Here is a 19,410-nt window from a genome sequence, read left to right as displayed (position 1 = left end):
TAAAAAAGGTTGAACAAACCTCATTCATCATTTTGCCAAGTCATCCAGGATACACAGGGCCTATTGGCACCATATCACTGAAAAAAGTTTAATCAGCTGTTTCACTGCCTGGTTGTCTCTGACTGGTCTATGGGGTGTTTCAGAGTTGAATCTTAACCAAACACAATGCTAAATCTCACCCATTGAAACATTACTTAGCTCAGACATTCACCATCGTTTTTGATTTAATAGAAATTTCCTATTCTTTACCCAAAACTGATTAAAATTACAACCCATTGTGTTTAAAGAGATAACCACAAAGAAAAGCATCAAAAAAATTGTTTCTAAAAACAAAAAGTACAAATGAGACACAACCTGGCAACCCTGAAGTTACCTCCAGTGCACTCTGCGGTTTCAGTACACTTTAGTAATTGGTGCCACCTTGGGGACGGATTGTAAATGATTCATTATACATTTTTACAGCAGTATTGAAGCTGACACTTGATAATGCTGGTGTTAAATTTCTCGTATGTCTAGGATTTATTTGCATTGTTGGTTATATAAAGGTTGGTAAATGTAAGGTCTTTTGAAGTTGTAGATTAGACTACTACTACTTCTGCTTTAAAAAGTGACATGGTTTTTTTCGTTATGGAAATCTGCAGCCTCGCCTGATCTCGTATAATACAAAGTAGTTTCGTAGGTCGAAGTAGACGGGTTTATTTTAGTGCAACTATTTTTGTGACAAGTGATTGCACACGCTGCCCTTGGAAGGAAACCTGAAACAGCCAAAGAATTAATTTTTATTTATTTTATTTTTTTATTTTTTTTTTTTTTAAATGAGGAAGTGTTTAAGTGAGAATCAACCTTTTAATAAAAACAAGTATCAAGAGATTGTCAGAGCCAAGCAAATTCTTTATTAAGTGTACAAAAAAAAAAAAAAAAAAAGAAGTGCAAAAATACAGCGCCTCGACGTGCAAGGCCTACATAAGCACGGCTTCTGCCTTGTACCACCCCATTAGAGACGAAGGCATCAGGGCAGTGGCCAGTCACAGTATTCCAAGTGCAGCTTGTCAAAAGTGAAAGCAGCTGGAAAGAGCAAAAGTGAGACTAGCTCAAAAGCTACAGAAAGTGATAATACAAGTTGACAAGTGGCAGATGACAGGAACTCCTCTGCCATGAAGTAACTGCAATGCTGTATGAACATGAAAGTTAGGCAAGTTTCACTCCCATGGGCAAACAGCCATCTATACTGAATACCGAGAGATAATTAGTAGTAAAGGAGAAACTGTTAACAGGTCTGTGACTGTACACATTAAAGATGGATACGAGTTGGGTGTGACTGTAAAGCTGGACACTAACAGCATGCAATCTGAGTGAAGTTCATCACAAAATGTTATTACAGCTGAAAAGAAAGAGGAAAGAAGAAAACAAAACATTGACATACTACAAACACACCACATCAAGGCCAACTGTCACACACTGTACCAGACCTAACAATTCATTCATTTGTCAATTACAGACCGCCTAATTTCAAAATACATAGAGGTATCAAATCATCAATCTGCTTGAAAAACAGGAACTTGGACTGCTGCTCATACACCCGAATAGATCAATACATTTAGATAAGCAATCCATTACATTAAGTGCAGGGAAGACCAAATGCTGCAGTGCAGGAGGAAACAGGAATAATGCCAATTGAGCGAGCACCTAGCGCAGAATGAACAAGTTACAGCACTGTGATTCTTGACAGTAAGGCAGATTTCTAAGGCCTTGGTGCTTGTGCTGCCAAGCGAAAAGGAAAAGGCACCTGCTAAGAGAGGTCGCTTTGGAATGGTAAGTTGGTGTAGTACGTACCAATTGCCCACACTCAGCCCTAACGCTGAAAAAACATTCACACACAAACCACACATACACAAAACCAGTCTCAGCCCTAGAACACCATCAACCCCTCAGCATCTCTCTCCATCTCCTCACAGAATTGAGCACTTTGGCTTCTTCTTTTTCTCCCCACCCTCCTTCTTGGCTGGTTCAGTGGGACGATGCTCTTCAGAGAAGCTTGAGAAGGTGGCATCGCACGTCACTGCCTCCCTCAGCGCCAGATACCAGCGACCCTTGCCCAAGTATGAGAGGGTGCCCAGCTCCAGCTCCTCCTCGGTGGCTGCTTTCTCTTCTCCTTGCTGGAGGATCAGGATCTCAAGCAGGTCTATACCGGTTTGAACAGCCTCCACACCTGCTGCACAGCCCAGGGTCACATGAGCACGGCTGCCCACTGGGAGAGTCTCGACACCGGCGAGGTCTGCTTGAGGAATACCCACTTTATCAGCTCCAGTTGGCCACAGCGACAGCTGCTCAGGGGTCAATGACACACGGGCACCGAAAGTGCGAGGAGTCACAATGAGACCAACAACAGATAGCTCCGTTTGTGTGTCAATGGAATCTTTAACCACCTACACAGGACCAAACAAAGATTTCCTGGTTAGGAGGTATAACAAGGACTTTCCACAAAAATCAAATCAGTCACAATGTAACAGTAACACAGTCTCTGTAGGATTTCAAAATTTTGTAACTGTAGAAAAAAAAAAAAAAAGAAAAGAACTCCAAAATATTCAGGAGCTTACAATTAAAATAATAATAAAAAATATATATATATTTTTTAAAAAGTAGCACAAGTGCCAATTCAAGAGATTTCTACAAATATATAGAAATCAAATAAAATCCATAAGTAGCATCACAAATTATTTAAAAAAAGCTGAAGCAAAAATCAAAGTCAGCACAATCCTGTACAGACTGGTAATAACCTGCTACTCAATAAACAATGTTGAAATGCCAATACATTAAGAACTACATACAATAAAATCATTTTTACTGATCCTATTGTGTACAGCAAAAATATTAAGTCTATTTGGGGGATCAGTGTTAATTCATACTGGATTCAGATCTGCAGAATACTTTTTAAGTAGTAGAAAAAAAATCTAACTGAAAAGACTGAATTAGTGTTGAACATGCAAAGGTTACTGGTCAAAACTGACCAGAAAAAAAAAAAAAAGCCAATCAGGTTCCACTACCTAAATGAAAGCCACACACACAGGGCTCTAATTTGCATAATGATCGAATTTTGACTGCTGAGGCTTAAAAATAAATAAATAAAAAAAAATAAAAAAACACTAATCATTACAGATTTGAACCATAATTCCAAAAAGGTGCTACTCAGGGTTTCTTCCAGAGAACGACCAACCTGCAGTTCAGCATATTCTTTTGCACCCTCTGCCTTTCCATAGTCACAGAACTGAGTAGTGCAGTGGAGTGGAATTTTGGTCTGGAAGTACTGCTCCAGATCCACCTCCTTGTCTGCATCCCCAGTAACTAAAGACACCAAGAAAGGGATTTTAAAGACAAGCATCGAGCACAGAGTTGTATTGACAGACATACTCTCTACTCACATTCACTGATCTGTTTCTTGAAGGCCTCCAGAGTGTCCAGCGTCTTCAGGAACTCCATGGTGGAACACTTTATCTTCTCTTCAACTTCAGAGAGCAGGAACCAGCCATAGAACATGGGGAGTGCTGGTTCTTTTGGTTGTGCCGCCACCTCTTTTGGAGGTTCACCTTGAACCGCTTGAGCTTCGGCAGGCTCTTCCTGCTCTGCCTCAGTTGGTTTGGCTTCTGCTTCCTCCAACTCGTTTTCCAATTTGGATGGTGCAGCTTCATTCGCAGCAGAAGGCTCAGTTTTCCCATCTTTTTCAGGTTCTGCTTTCTTCTCTGGCTCTGCGGGTTCAGCAACTTGCTGCTCCACCACTTCGATCTCTGGCTTTTTCTCAACCTTGGTTGGTGTCTCAGCAGATTTTTCCACCTCGACAGCTTTCTCTGAGATTTCCTCTGCTACTTCCTCCTTCTCAGGCAATTTCTCCAGCACTGCAGCTGCCTCTGGGGATGCATTCTCTTTGGCAGACTCCACCTCAGGTGCTTGTTCTGTGGACTCCATCTCTGGTTTAGAATCTTCCACTGCTGGCTTCTCTGGCTCCGGAGGGTCCTGAGCAGAGTATGTCTCATTCACCTCCTCAGGAGTGGGCACGTCCGTCTCTGCCACATAGGTCTGAGCAACAGCCTCCGGCGCTTCCTGATTCTGATCGGCTTCCATTCCTCAACAGCGGCCTGTCTCGAAAAAAGCAAACATGAGATAGTTATCGGTCCCATGGTATGTCAATTTCACAGAAGAGAGCAAGTCCAGTGCTCGGGCAGTGTTGCAGCATGTCTGACACCCTGACCCGCAACAAAAGAAAAACTACCAGATAAGCTTAGAGATGAGATTACTCATGCACCACGGGTAATAATATGCCACAGGAACCTGAAAAACAGACCTACTATATTATTAGATTTCTGTCTCCATCATGAATTCATAAAGGCTTTATATTTCTTGTTATTTGGTGTCGAGCTTACTCAAAATAAATAAATATCTAATTTTGAAAACCATCCAAGAAGCCAAACAAACCACCAGTCTAAGATTAACAGAGTTTAGCAAGAGCCAGTATTCAAGACTAGATTTAGGAAGAAAGCTTTCAACAAAAAAAGCCTATGTAGAAGAAAAAAAAAAAAAAAAAAAAAAAAACTCATTTTTCACTCTCCATTTTTGTCCAGTCTGCTTCTCCAAATCAAAAATCTTCAAGTAATCCACTCGGCTCTTCCACCCACTTCATTCAGACCACAGCAACACCCAGGTAAAGTCCAGCGATTTCCTTTGATTCACAAGAGATTTTCTGGTGAAATCTGAGGATCCACCCTTTCTTACCCAATTACTCTAGGATGCTGTCTGCTCTTGTCTTCTGGTGTCTTTCTCCCTCCCCCCTCTCCATATCTCCAGCTGTACCTTGTTCCCTCCCTGCACTCAGGTCGCATGTGCATGAGCGCACTGTGCCACCACCCCCTTCCCCTTCCCTCTCTCGAATATATCCGTTATTCAGAAACGGCCAGCTGCTTTCATCTTTTCAGCTCTGATCAGACGCACTGGCTGTTAGTCAGGATTGCACAAACACTGCTGTGGCTCTGAAAAATGAAGGACATCAGCTGACACATGTTCCTGTTATTGAGAACAGAGCAAACTTCAGCAGTTTGGACACGGCGTTAGTGCCACCGACTTGCCCCCCTTCTTCTTTTTTTCCCCTTAGTCAGGAAATGTGGCTTCAATAAAAGGCAGCTAAATTAAATCAGCCTGCTTTAACACCATCAAGAATATTGCACTTCTGTAATCCATGGAAAGAGTGCACGAGCAAAAAGAAAAAAAAAAGGCAGACAAAGGAACACTTAAATGAACCATGCATATTATATAAAATGATCCATATAAAAGTTATATGCCTAAAACTAGATGAAATCCGGCTCAGAGCGGTTAGTCAGCACGATCTTGAAGCTAAAATAATGAAGGAAACCAGCGTGAGATATGAACACCTGCAAACGCTCTGGGCCGCTCCTTTGTGCACGCGCACAGCCTACTACCGTACTAAACAGTACGTAAAAAGACAAATGATAGCCACATTACATTTCTGTATACTGTTTAGTGCTGTAGTAAGCGGTTTCGGACACACACACACACGCACGCGCAGTTATCCGTTACAGACAAAGAAATAAAAACGAGGCCTGTTTGATGTCCCGGAAAACGACGCCATCAAAGAAAAAGAGAGAAAGAAAGAGTTCCTGACTTTCTCTCTCTCACACACACACACACACACACTATGAATGTAACAAATTTGGTGACAAAGCGATTACATGCTAAAACGATTATTACTTAAGAAGACGGAAAAGGAAAAATATTGGCACCTGGCGGTGATTTAGTCAGCTAAACCAACGAAGACGTGTTATTGTGAGGAGTTTGTAATTAGACGCAGGAAAGCAGATTTGCGTAGACTCGAGGAAATTTGGGGAGTGGCTGCAGCAGGCACATTGCATGCACACAAAACAAAAACCCACAGCAGTACAAAAATGCTGCGTGTCACACACTCACACACACACACACACACATATATATATATATTGAAAGAACGGCCCGGAGGTGAAGTCGCCCATGTGTCACAATGCAAAAGCAAAAAAAGAAAAAAATCCCTTCACATTTGTTTTCACACATATTTACATACCCTAAATATAAACCAAAAAAATCCCCCTCTTCCCTCACATACCTGTGTGTGGGTGTGTGGATGAGGTCCAGTCGGGGCGCCGAAAAATCAGCAGCAGCTTTTCCGCGTTTCTCTCACGTCCTGCTCTGGAACGCCCCGCCTGCCCGTGCAACCTTCAGGGGAAACACTAAACTAGCGGTCTTCTTCTCCTTCTTCTTCTTGTTCTTATTGAACACGCTATCACAGACGACGCGGGAGCGAGAGCGCGGGCACGAGCCACGACAGAGGTCTGATGCAGCGTTCACGTGCACGCCAAAATGACCCTAAATACGAGTTACGAGCACACGAAGCACCCCGCGCCTGATCGAAAATACCAGTGGGAGGGGAAAATCAGGGTGGGTTTTTTCTGATGCAATGAGTTTTAAAGTTAGGACACTGGGGACTTTAGTGAAGACTGAAATCAGAATGCTTTTTATATCGCTGATGTTGATACTGAGAATGAACTAGACAGGAAATCTAACACCAAGGCGTTTTTCAGTCTTTATGAATTCTTCATTTATAAGTATTTTTTTTTAAATTAAAGTCTAAATCCGCATAATTCATCCTTTCAATGATGGGGCTAATTTGGCCCAGAGGAGAAGTTATGGTTAAGTGCCACCAGAGTGGTTTTGAAATTGCACATTTACAAAAAACAACAACAAAAAAACAAACCCCAAAACGTTTATTGACATAAATTCAACAACTGCCCTTACACTTCCATTATATAAGTGAGTTTTCAGTGAACAAGTTTTCTGTTCTTCTGTCTCTTCTTTACTTCACACTCTTTTTTTAAAAAAAAAAAATAATTGTTGAACCGTGAAGGGTTCTTCGGTTGTCCCCCTGCGAAGGTCCCTTTAATGTTTTTTTGTAGAACCCTTGTACAGAGCTTTTCCTTTTCATAAAGGGTTCCAAGCAAAGTGTTTTGGGGAAACTATGAACCCTTAACTATTCCTTCTGTTGTATTCTATTGAATTTCTGTTTCATTATGTGATACATCATTATGTGATACGTAATGAAACACAAACAACAAAAGTGATGCAGGTTGGGGATTTAACAACAACAACAGTAACAGTGATAATAATAATAATAATAATAATAATATCCTGGTCAGGTTAATTGGTGGAGCCGCAGCCTATCCCAGGAACACTGACACCAGTCAATCACAGGGTGATTGATATTTAGTGATCAAGCTATAATTTACATTTAGGCGTGACTGTATAATCTTTTCAGTTCATGATTGGGAAACAGGACTAGTAGCGGAGCATTTGAATGTAGCACAATAGGATGGGCTGTACAAAGACCCGACCACGCCCACTTTTAAAACGCACACGTTTGACACGCCCATTCGTTTGAAGACGCCGTTTCATGATCACGCCCATATCACCGGAGCAAGTCCTCCCTTACTAATCAGGCTGGAATGTGTTTGTTGATTTTCTTTTTTTTTTTTCTTCAACAGTTTTCATGGTGGGAAAATTTATTTGGCGGGGTTTGGATGGTTTATTATGAATTGGAAGAGATACAGTGTGGTTAGTCTACTCTGTCATACATGTGGCAACATATTCTCTGTAAACTTTTTAACACCGGAAAAGCAAGGTAACAGACCTCAGATCAGCGAAATGGGGTGCTTCTCATTTCTTATTTGGGCATCCCCATTTCCTTTCCTTGCATCTTAGCTCCACCCCCTTAGGATGTGTGGGAAGGATGCAAGGATGCAAGGATGAGTTGCGAGGAGAGAGAGGAATCTATCCATCCATCTTCTATACCGCTTATTCTTTTCAGGGTCACGGGGAACCTGGAGCCTATCCCAGGGAGCATCATGCACAAGGCGGGGTACACCCTGGACAGGGTGCCAGTCCATCGCAGGGCACAATCACATACACACACACACCCATTCATACAGTACGGACACTTTAGACATGCCAATTAGCCTACCATGCATGTCTTTGGACTGGGGGAGGAAACCGGAGTACCCGGAGGAAACCCCCGCAGCACGGGGAGAACATGCAAACTCCGCACACACATGTCAACAGTGGGAATCGAACCCCCGACCCTGGAGGTGTGAGGCGAACGTGCTGAGAGGAATCTAAGCAAGTCAAATTGAATATCCACGCTCTCTCAAGTGTCACTTCAAAGCGACGGCAATCAACGATGACTGTGCTCAGCTGGATGACCTCACTGCGTTTCAGGGATCTGCCGTTATGTTGGTGGAGATTGGTTAATAACAGCATTCTTAATAAAGCTAAATGCACTGATGGTATGTGTAATGTATGGGTTATTCAACAATGAATTAATAAACAATATATAAATGATTGCATATTTTGTGCAGATTTGCATATCCAAACATGCAAGGATCAAGTAATTACAATACTCATACACTATGGAGACTTTTGAACATGCCAATCAGCCTACAATGCAGGTCTTTGGACTTGGGGAGGAAACCAGAGTACCTGGAGGAAGCCCCTGAAGCACAGGGAGAACGTGCAAGCTTCGCTCACACGGGGCAGTGGCGGGAATCGAGCCTTCAACCCTGGAGGTGTGAAGCGAACGTACTAACCACTAAGCCACCGTGCGCCCCAAGCATGTTATTATTTAATTATATTTTACACAAAATTCCATCCCATCATCAAAGGACTTTTTTGTTTGAAATGTGGCACATGTAAAGGAGGAGGGGAATTTATAGGTGCGCTAGGTTTTTTGACAAGAAGCACTTCCGCATAGGATACACCTGCGTATCCTCGCTCCTAGCTCCTCTGGAAGCTTCCTCACTCCTCATTCCTCACGGTGCAATTAGAGAATTGATATGTCCTTCAAGATGGTTGACATCCAATCGATTTCCGGGTCACGGGCTGGAGGACGGAGGAGCGAGGAAATGAGGAAGCATCAATTTGAGCATTGAGAAGCACCCCTGGAGATCTGTCCTTGCCTGAGAGAATACATCTTGCAGCAATGTGGGTGGGTTAAGGTTGTAGAAAAACATAACTGCTCTGAAGGAGTGTTTTATAAATGATTTCATAAATGAGCCTTGGTACACTGAAACTACTCTACAATTCTTTTTCCCAACCAAAGGTATAAACTTGAAAGCTTGAAAGTGAAAGCACTAAACTTGAAACTGAAAGCACTGTGCTTTGTGCACTGTGTAAAACAATCTTCAGTGGTCAGGTCTTCTCTTCAGGTTCTGACACTCACTACGTACATCTTTCTAGGTAAAAGATACATATTATCTTAAAAGCACGAAGATTTACCCTTGAAGGTACCACACCAGCACAGGAAATGCAGTTTAGTACCCTTTTTTTCTGAGTGTAAGATGCTTCTGTGTTGCATATGAAAGGCAACACCTCGACCTAAATTAACCCTAGCTCTTGTAGTCCTCAAACCATAAAGCATTTGAAATGAGTGTGAGTAAAGGAGCGGTGTCTGCACACTGCACACAGCCAACCTTAGGTGTGATACTCATGTGTCAAGACCATTAAAACAATACTCCAGTGTTTCATAATAGGTAACATCCGTGTGATTACTACAGACAAGACTTTTGAATTTGGACACCCTGTACTATAAAATGAACCAAAAAAAGAGAGAAAATCTCGGACCGTTTTTGGACATTGTAAACATATTTGACACAATTCAACTGCCGTCTTTAAAAGTCAATAATAAGTGAGTTTCCAGTGAATGGGGTTTTCTGTTCTTTTCTATTGAATGTTTGTTTTTGTTTTTCAAATATAATCACATCCATAACAGTGCTTTGGTTTTCCTTCTGGAAAAACTGTTCTGAGGAAGTGTTCTATGTAGAACCCTACAACAGAGTTTCCTATGAGGAACCCTTTGAAGAAGCCAAGAACCCTTAATTATCCAATGAGCCCTTAAAGAACCTTTGACAAACTCTGTTGTACAGATTCCATAGATATAGATTATGCTTAATCCATCCATCCATCCATCTTCTATACTGCTTATCCTTCAGGGTCGCGGGAACCTGGAGCTTATCCCAGGCTTCATGGGGCACACGGCGTGGGACACCCTAGATGAGGTGCCAATCCATCACAGGGCATCACACACACACACATTCACACACCCATTCATACACTACGGACACTTTGGACATGCCAATCAGCCTACCATGCATGTCTTTGGACTGGAGGAGGAAACTGGAGTACCCTTGAGGAAATCACAGCACGGGGCAAACATGCAAACTCCGCACACATAGGGCAGTGGCGGGAATCAAACTCCCTACCCTGGCGGTGGGTAGGAAAATGGTTCCCGGAAAATATAGCTACAATAGTGCTTCAACCACTTCAGTGATTCTGTGGGAGGACTAGAGGAATCAACTGTTCATTTCCTGTGTGTTAACTTCACAACAAACATTTTGCTTGGAAAAAAAAAAAATACTTTCTTAACTTGTGTTGATCCAAATTACTCCAAAACACAGTCAACCTCTCAATGTTGCAGTTTGGCCATCCAAAAAACGCATACATAGCACAGGGCTGAATATTGATGTGATGTGCAAGCGATGGGCAAACAAGTTTCAGAAACAGAAATGACCTTGTTTTTGGTTTTAGGATCTTTTTCTGCACCATCACACTTATTGACTTATTTAAGAAATGACGACAGTGTCAGCTGCCTCTTTTCACCATATCCATAATGCATGATGAAATGTGACAGATAAAGCAAGTATGTCATTATATGACATACTTGCGTTATCAATCACATTTCATCATGCATTATGGATATGGCGAAAAGAGGCACTAGTTTCCAGTTAGTCAGCACGGAAATGAACAGCATGTATTTTAAGACGTGGGGGTGACAAAGAATGTTCATTCATTGAAGTGATTATTATTATTATTATTATTATTATTATTATTATTATTATTATTACTACTACTACTACTACTTTATTTACTTTTATTGTTCTGATATGATCCGGTACAAATTAAGTACTGGCCTTAAGTTGAAAAGGTTCTGTGAGAGAGCTAGACTCAGGATTTAGCAGACTTCTTCAGGACAGATACAGACAAGCTGAAACGGCTTGTCTCCTGTTCTTACACAACAACCACAAATTCTGTGGTTACTCAATCATTCTTCACAAGTCTTGATCTTGCAACACACAAATTTGCTTACATCACTCATTAACCACATCAGAAATTTTATAGAAGTAAAATGCTAAATGAAAGACCTCTCGCAGGCATGACCTAATATAACGTGGGCAATAATTCTAAAATGATCTTCCAAGTGGACAAATTATTGTCTAATTGCTTCCATGGTGACTTTTACCCTATTAGTCATAGATGTTTTCAGATGTTCCTTACTATTTACACTTTTGAGAACAGACCACAAGTGTACTGTTTGAAAATGAAGTAATCCTTGACATATTGAAACACACACCAAGATTTATTCTAGTGGATGTAGGCATGAGCACAAGCAGTAATTTTGATTCATTCATTTAATTTTTTTTTTCATAGTCGTTCAGAGGGGTCACGCCAACTGAATCCGTCTGCTCTCACTGGAACACTTGCTGTCTTGTCTCTTGAAGAGCCTGCTAGGTGAGACAATACGAACAATGAAATGACAGCATTGTGTCAGAAAGACTGCAGTTCAGGAATCTAAAGGAACATCAAATAAAATATGGTGCAAATGTGAATACACCAACATCAACAATCAGTAGACATTATTTGATCAAATTACAGACACAAAAGTTTTTGCACATCTCCACTTTCTGATGCTTTACAGCTAAAACCTAAATCTTTGGGATCCTAATGAAATGGTAAATGGGTACTTTATTAAAAACAGACACACTTGGAGGTTAAACTTGTTAATCCTATTGATAAAAGATTAATAGACAGCATTGGTGTTAACTGAAAGCATAATTATATGGTGTGCATCAAGTACCTAATTAGACTGATGAAGATCTTTGCCATTTCCAATTGGATTACATCAAGATTTTCCCAATAAAATAAAGTCCATTAAAATACGTTCAAAGACCTTGGATAGCGTATATGATTCCTATACCAAAATAGGAAATTTTCATTTTGTCATTCTGACTAAAGTAGTAATTCACTCTCAGATGATATCAGTTTTCCTTAATGCCATTAGATTTTTTTTTTGTACTGTTTTATATACTACTACATACTGCATTTTGGTCATATTCTGGTTTTGTGTGAAATAAATCTACTGTTGATTTTCAGTGTTTCCAAAACACAACCCTTGTGATCTAAAGAGTAGCATTCTTCAGTTTTAGAGACTCTTCCAAACATATATTACCATACTTTTGTTTTATCATACTAATGTTGTATTATAAGAATTATGAAATACTTGTGTTAGAGATAAAATGTTCAGTAATTGAGAATTCCACTCATGTTAATTCAGTGTGAATGCGATGATAGGAGTAAAAAAAAAAAAAAAGCGGAAAGCCACTGCATGAGCAATAGACGAGAGGAGGAATGTCTGTGTTGACCTTCTGGATGGCATCTCTGGCATCGTCGTCCTGCAGCAGTTTAGCCTGGTTCAGTGCCTTCTCAAAGTGCAACACACTGGACTTATAGTTACCCAGTTTCACTGAAAAACAGGGAGAAAATATTTACACACTGTCCTGTGTGCTATCCCACACCTCTGCACGCCACGCTTATTTTCATTACTTGTATTACTTTCTTGTGCGTAATGAGTAATGCGATTCGGACTCACATTCAGCCTGCGCCACTAACACGCTGGCATTGAGCTGCCATTTCTCATCACCGATGTCATCCGCAGCACTGAGTGAGTGAATGCCATAGTCTCTGGCCTTGGTGTGACGCTTCAGCTCCAGATAACAGCGGCCGATCTCATGGAACAGCCACGCCTTCTCCAGCCCACCTTGTACCAAAGGGATCTTTTCCTCCCAGCTACACACACACACACACACAATTCAACTTACAAAACAATAGTAACCTGTCTGAGTGTACATAATCTAAAATAGCTATACTCACACTTTTATGGCTTGCTGGAATTTGCCGATGCGTGCATACACTCGGCCGATGTTGTCCAGAGCCCTGGACTTACTGTCCATCAATTTACTGTTAAAAAAAAAACACCATTAATTTAAATGTGGAATACATTTTTTTAATGATATACAGTAAGCAAAAACTTGCCTACATGCCTGACATTATTCCTAGTCTTCTGAAACAACCTGATGACTCACCCTTGCTGGGCCAGCTCCAGATCTTTAAAATGGTTCTCCAGGGCCTTGTCCATGTTTCCCAGATCCATCAGTGCATTACCTGATGACAGAGCAGAGAAACAGTGCCTCTTGTTTCCGCCAGTCCTTTGTTGGAAGACTTATTAGTGTATGTGAATTAGAAATCGGAAACCAGGTCAAATGGTACCAATGCAACTATACAGGTTTCCCAGCACTTCTGCCTTATTGGGCAGAGCTTTGTCAGACCAGCCTTGCACCGTCTTCAGCACCTCTCGGGCCTTCTTTAGGCCATTCTTTGTGTTACCTGCAGTCAGTTCTACAAAGCAAAAATGTCAAGAACAAGAAGTTGTGCACAAAATCACCATGGCAACTGATTCCTAAGTCTAAGGACACTTGTTTAAGTCTTGTCAATAAACATTGAAAATATCCAACCGCATGACTCAAAGTAAATTACAACATTTCCAGACTTACAATAAGCCAACCGCGAGAGAAAGTCTTACCAAAGTCGTTCTCATCATTTAACTTTCAGACACTTGAACAATTCGGTAAAAACATCTTGGTTATTTAAACGTTCACAAAGGTTTTGTGGTGCAATCAGATCCACACCACTACGGTAATAACATTAGCAGAACCACAAGTTACTCTCTCTGGAAAAGTAGTCCAATCTCTGGAAGGACAAATTAAAAGAGAGATTTAGCAGAATATTTCTTTATGGAATATTCTGAAATTTCAGTTACCGAAGTTATTGAACTGTCTAATAGTAGTCAAGAGGAATGAGGATTGTGGCATAATTTCAATGTTACAGTATACCACTCAAAATCAGTTTATCAGATCATGCCATGATGAAATGATGAATGTTCTGTAATGATTTATGAAAGATCAAGATTATGCCACAACTCCACTTGCCTTGACTTCTTATTACTAGATTCATGCTTATCAGGCAATAAGGATCCGTGCACTTCAACATGTGAATTCTAGTCCAATACGTCACCTGTGTCTATCTCCTCCAGGTTTTTGAGGACGCAGAAGTTGGGGTCTGAGGGAGGACGGCTCCGTGTGCGGTTCCACTGCTGCTGTAGGAGCTTTCGATCACGCTCGCGGGCATAGATAGGTTTCTGCTGCCGCCAAAACTCGGTGCGTGTGTCCAGATACGATATGCAGCTCATGATTACGTCCTGCAGCCTCTCACCAGTACGTGTCTTACCTTTTATTAGATCTGAAATGAAACAGCAGAAAATATGTCAACTTCAAAATTATTGGCACCCTTGAAGGATTTTTTTTTTTTAAGGGGGGTTGGTTGGGGTTTGTGAAGAGTACCTGCATTGAGTCTCATACTTTAATGTTTAATAAGATGAATAATTTGATAATAATTTGAGACACTTGTAGATGATCTTGGCCTGCTTACATTTCACATATTTCAAGCTCGTTTATATTCATGGATCTGTGACTGTGGAAATAAATAGTAACTGCTTTCCTAATTTCATCTAAAAACTTCATTTGATCATTTTACCAAGGCACATTTTTCAGGTTGGGCTGTATTCAGTCACTGCGCATTTTAGCAGCCGTTATCACTGATCCGTACAAGCAACCACATCGAGTTATTGACTATATTGAGTCCAAAATCCTTTTTTTTTTTTTTTTTTTTAAAAACCGGTTCACCCTGGAGGACCAGCATACTTTGGTGCTGACATCAGGAAGAGGATTTTTGCACGTATGCGAACGAACTACACATAAACACACCTTCATCTTTGAGCAGCTTTTCCAGGTATTCTTTGTCAGTGTACAGCTCTCCCAGGAGCTGTTTAACTGTTCTTTCACTCTTTGGTGTCTTTTGGCTTTGCTCACTCGGTTCCTTCTTCAGGAGATGGATAAAAGACTTTGGTCGAGCCTTTTTGCGCTGCCAGTCAAAACACACACATACATTCAGATAACTGAACAGGGTTTTATATGTATAAACAATTTGTGATGAGCTCAAGCTGATAGCTGTGGAATTTCTGTAGAATTACATTCCGAGTGGTTTTATTTCTACAGTAATAAAGTAGATAAATAGAGCTACATTTAAAATAAATAAATAAAATTTGCTGCAAGTGTTAATTTTCAAAAAGCTGCTTTTGCCAGTGCCTGTTGGAGAGGCAGCAGCAAACACAGACTTACCTCATCTACTTTATGGAAGAAAGACAGATCACCCTTATTCTCCAGCTTTACAGATGAAGGACCTAGAATGTTAGAAGGGTTACTCCAGTTTATTACATCAAAACAATAATTGTACATTTACTGTACAACAAGAGTGAGTTGTTTATCTTATCCAGAGTGATTTGAAAACATGCAAACTGTTGAAATCAAATTTACATTCATTACGTCAGTTCTTCAGCCCTAAAGATTAAAAGTGCATACAACCCAGGGTTAGGGTGCCTAACCCTAGGTACAAAAGCAAGTGCCTTTTCATAGACTGTAGTGAATAATTCTGAAAGGATTTGGTGCTATATAATTATGGTAAACATGTCATTGCAGTGATTATGAAATTACAGTGTAATTGTGTTTGCTTGCTGCAATTATGGTGGATTTGTTCATTGTAATAGTCTCCATAACATCATTGGAAAGGCACGATTTCTCAAAATGCTGACCGATCACAAGTGCTCGTGCAGATTTGAAAGCGCCGAGTGTGATTATCTAAGAGTAGTTAGTGCATTTACAGTGTACATAATGAAAACTTCATTAATATAAGAGTAGTGAACCATCACTCAAGCTTCTAATGATTAACAACTGCAGATCATGATCTTTTAATCCAGTTGAATGAGCAGCCTTACGTATACTTTATTACAAGCGTTTAAATATAAAACATTTTATTTTCTGGATAGTATAACTGTTAATAAGTCTCGTATCTTTGTAGTTAGTAACTCTGATAAATGTCTGAAAATTCTTCATAAAAGCACTCACTTCCCACAGAGTTGCTGATAGCTTCCTCAGCTTTCTGTATACCCAGTCTGAACTCCTGCAGCTCTGGTCGCAGTTTGTGGCCTCGGTGATAGAAGACCAGTGCAAATTCAAAATCCCCCATAGTATACAGAGCCTCTGCCTTCTGATACAAACCCTAAGCAAGATGAGAGGAATCTTTCAGTCATTATTACATCCTAATGTGCTACAGGCAGCCTTATTTTAAATCCTCAGATAAGATAAAAGACTAAAACAAAAACAAAACAACTAGAAACATAAATTAAGACATTTGCTTTTTTTTTTTCTTTTGTAAAAAGCGAAAACATATAAATCCATCCATCCAACTTTTATACCGCTTAATCCTTTTCAGAGTCACGGGGAAACCTGGAGTCTATCCCAGGGAGCATCGGGCACAAGGTGGGGTACACCCTGGACAGGTACCAATCCATCTCAGGGCACAATCACATACACATTCACACAGCCACTCATACAATATGGACACTTTGGACTCGCCAGACAGCCTACCATGCATGTCTTTGGACTGGGGGAGGAAACCGGAGTACCCGGAGGAAACCCCCGCAGCACGGGGAGAACATGCAAACTCCGCACACACAGGGCCACGGTGGGAATCGAACCCCCGACCCTGGAGGTGTGAGGCGAACATGCTAAACACTAAGCCACTGTGAGCCCAACATGTAAATTGTTCATGCATTTACACACAAAAAAACTGTTTTTCATGAAAGACCTGTCAATTTGGATAAACATTTGCATCCTATGAGTGCTACTGAGTTTCTTTAAAGTTATGTATAAGGAGGATCACTGATGTGAACCTAGGTTGCTTGGTTTGAAATCACATAATTGTCAGAGTTACTGCAATTTGATACACTGATTACGCGGTCAAGTTTACATTGAATAGCTTTTTATTTCAATCACACACACACAAACCTAATGAAAATGAAACCAGACAGCCAAGAGGAAACCCACATGAACACAGGAAGAACATGCTACACTCGACACGGACAGTAACCCAAGCTCAGAGTTCAGCTTGAACTGTGAGGCAGCAATGCTACCCTAAAGAAATATTAAATAATAAAAAGAAAGCAAGCTTACACAAATCCATAAATTATGACAAGAAAGACCAGACATTCAATTAAGACAAAAGAAATAAAATGAGGATGATGTGCTGCAGCTCAGCTGGCATGTAAGTCGGATCTGTTTGCCATGGCATTTTCTATTAAAGCTATGCTTAAAACGCTTTAGTGCTAGAAACGACAAGTGACCAGTCTGGTATGTCTTAATCTGCCATCTCTCAGTGTGTCATCATCGAGCATCCTGAATACATCAGGCTTCCTTATGACACAAGTTCTCCTTCTCTTACAACACAGCATTGGGGACAGTGCAATGGTGTGCGAGAGGCTTAAGAGCATGAGAGAGTCATAATAAATAGGTGTGACAAGAGTGAAATAACTTCCATTTCAGTCACTGAGAAATCTTTTCTTTCACAGTTTTGTCCTTATTTCACACTTTCAGCCCTCTGCGAGCTTGACCGTTTATGGGGTTTTGTGGGTGTCACCAAATGCAAATAAGCTGTGCTGCCAACTGCTTTGCACTTCAGCTGATTGGCATTCATTAACATATGCATATGTGTATGAAATAAATCATCATTACTAAAACTTGGTGGGACTTTTTTTAAAGCTCAGTCTGGCCTATGAAAACAGCTACATAAAAACGCATGTTTGTAAAATAAATAAATAAAACTTTTTTGTAAAATGTGTGTGTGTGTACAAAAAGTTATTTTATATATATATATATATATATATATATATATATATATATATATATATATATATATATATATATATATCTCATCTTCAGAGTAGACAACCTTCTTACCTAGAATTTCCAGAAATATATTCTTGGTATTTCCTTGACTGATTTCTTGAGGAATCCGCTGAGATGCTTTTTAAACAGCATTGAAGGAGTTCCCACCTACACTGGACACTTATTGGCTGCTTTTCGAAATATTTCACTCCGAGTCATGCATTTTAAAAAAATATATTTTTGTAAATAAAATGTTAGCTTTCTAATGAAGGAAATGAATATGTTGGAGCAATTATATATATATATATATATATATATATATATATATATATATATATATATATATATACACACACACACACACACACACTGTTGTCTACAACACCTTCAGATCAAAAGCTTTTTATGATCATGACAAACATTTCACCCAAGTGTCCACAAACTTTTGACCGGTAGAGTGTGTATACACACACACTATATATATATATATGTGTGTGTGTGTGTGTGTGCTATAATAAAACTGTACACTGTCCCCCTAATTGCAACGAGTTAATTTGTCCCCAAATGAACTCTATTTGCATATATTAGTAATATTTGTTGATCTTCATGAAGAATGGAGTGTAAGAGTATGAAATCAGTATGGTCGTCACTGAACGTTGCCATTTCATTGATGTCTTCGTGTGCTACTTTAAAGTAAAAAAGCTAATGAGTAAAAACCCACCTTGAAGAAGCTTTTGTCATCTTTGAGAGAAGCTTCTGCGTCGTTCAGAGCATTTTCAGCCTCCCCCATTTTCACATAACACCTCGATCTGGCAACCAAACAGTTCCTGTCGCCCGGCTGTAATAGCAGAGCCTTACACACATACACACGCACCCCATGAAACTACCCTTAATGGTATAAAATGTGCTATTTACACTTTAAAGCAAATAAGCAATCTTTTAGTGCTTGGTTTGCTTTGACAATATTAAACTTTTGTCTTTTATTGACTTTGTAATCCTGGGCTTCGCTAATTTAACGTTCACAGAGGTCTTACCGTAGAATAGCTTTCAACAGCCTTGCTGTATTCGCCTTTGTGAAAAAGTTGGTCGGCTTCGGCCATGTAGGTGGAAAACGTGCTCTTCGGGCCTTGTTCTCCCTCGTTGTCAGACATTTTTGAATCTAATTTAGTGACTAACGCGAAGCTGAGTTAGTAGCAACCTGCTAGCTTCATTAAACACAAACAGGTCCTCGCGCAGGCAAGGACTGTCCCATCTCCGGTATCCAAGCAACCGGTTAACAAAAACGCCGACGCAGCGGCTTTACATTAACCAACTTTTTAAAAGGGCATACAGGATTTAACAAAATATGCAAAAAGCATTTTAAATAGCACATGGAAAA

The 19,410-nt window shown here is 40.2% G+C and overlaps 2 protein-coding genes across 4 annotated transcripts; both read right to left on the bottom strand.

Annotated features, from left to right (window-relative positions):
* Nucleotides 1-870: 870 nt before the first annotated feature.
* cnp (2',3'-cyclic nucleotide 3' phosphodiesterase) lies at nucleotides 871-6,437 on the bottom strand. 2 transcript variants are annotated; one of them, XM_053615452.1, is made up of 4 exons: nucleotides 6,143-6,437; nucleotides 3,420-4,130; nucleotides 3,215-3,342; nucleotides 871-2,426 (listed from the first exon to the last, which is right to left on the bottom strand). In XM_053615452.1, exons 2-4 carry the CDS (start codon nucleotides 4,114-4,116, stop codon nucleotides 1,950-1,952), a joined length of 1,302 nt encoding a protein of 433 aa, XP_053471427.1. In that variant the 5' UTR covers nucleotides 4,117-4,130; nucleotides 6,143-6,437; the 3' UTR covers nucleotides 871-1,949. The 2 variants fall into 2 exon arrangements, with proteins under 2 accessions (XP_053471427.1, XP_053471436.1); XM_053615461.1 differs by lacking the exon at nucleotides 6,143-6,437 and adding an exon at nucleotides 5,787-6,110.
* A 5,041-nt stretch (nucleotides 6,438-11,478) lies between these two features.
* odad4 (outer dynein arm docking complex subunit 4) lies at nucleotides 11,479-19,390 on the bottom strand. 2 transcript variants are annotated; one of them, XM_053615431.1, is made up of 12 exons: nucleotides 19,067-19,390; nucleotides 18,754-18,885; nucleotides 16,215-16,368; nucleotides 15,432-15,493; nucleotides 15,018-15,174; nucleotides 14,269-14,493; nucleotides 13,465-13,593; nucleotides 13,281-13,359; nucleotides 13,069-13,155; nucleotides 12,788-12,984; nucleotides 12,561-12,661; nucleotides 11,479-11,642 (listed from the first exon to the last, which is right to left on the bottom strand). In XM_053615431.1, exons 1-12 carry the CDS (start codon nucleotides 19,181-19,183, stop codon nucleotides 11,607-11,609), a joined length of 1,476 nt encoding a protein of 491 aa, XP_053471406.1. In that variant the 5' UTR covers nucleotides 19,184-19,390; the 3' UTR covers nucleotides 11,479-11,606. The 2 variants fall into 2 exon arrangements, with proteins under 2 accessions (XP_053471406.1, XP_053471415.1); XM_053615440.1 differs by lacking the exon at nucleotides 18,754-18,885.
* Between the last annotated feature and the right edge of the window lie 20 nt (nucleotides 19,391-19,410).

This window comes from Ictalurus furcatus, chromosome 2 (assembly GCF_023375685.1).
Source record: "Ictalurus furcatus strain D&B chromosome 2, Billie_1.0, whole genome shotgun sequence".
Lineage (NCBI taxonomy): Eukaryota > Metazoa > Chordata > Actinopteri > Siluriformes > Ictaluridae > Ictalurus > Ictalurus furcatus.
Note: the sequence above shows the minus strand (reverse complement) of the source record. Positions and strands in the feature narration are given on the sequence as shown.

What these genes read in the sequence shown, in the direction of transcription:
- cnp (XM_053615452.1), bottom strand. Translation starts at nt 4,116, where the DNA reads ATGGAAGCCGATCAGAATCAGGAAGCGCCGGAGGCTGTTGCTCAGACC. An exon ending in CAAGAAACAGATCAGTGAAT is followed by an intron (nt 3,343 to 3,419) that starts GTGAGTAGAGAG and finishes TGGTGTCTTTAG; the next exon opens with TTACTGGGGATGCAGACAAG. An exon ending in AAGAATATGCTGAACTGCAG is followed by an intron (nt 2,427 to 3,214) that starts GTTGGTCGTTCT and finishes GGTCCTGTGTAG; the next exon opens with GTGGTTAAAGATTCCATTGA.
- odad4 (XM_053615431.1), bottom strand. Translation starts at nt 19,183, where the DNA reads ATGTCTGACAACGAGGGAGAACAAGGCCCGAAGAGCACGTTTTCCACC. An exon ending in AAAGCTGCTCAAAGATGAAG is followed by an intron (nt 14,494 to 15,017) that starts GTGTGTTTATGT and finishes GTTTCATTTCAG; the next exon opens with ATCTAATAAAAGGTAAGACA. An exon ending in CCAGAGATGCCATCCAGAAG is followed by an intron (nt 11,643 to 12,560) that starts GTCAACACAGAC and finishes CTCACCTAGCAG; the next exon opens with GCTCTTCAAGAGACAAGACA.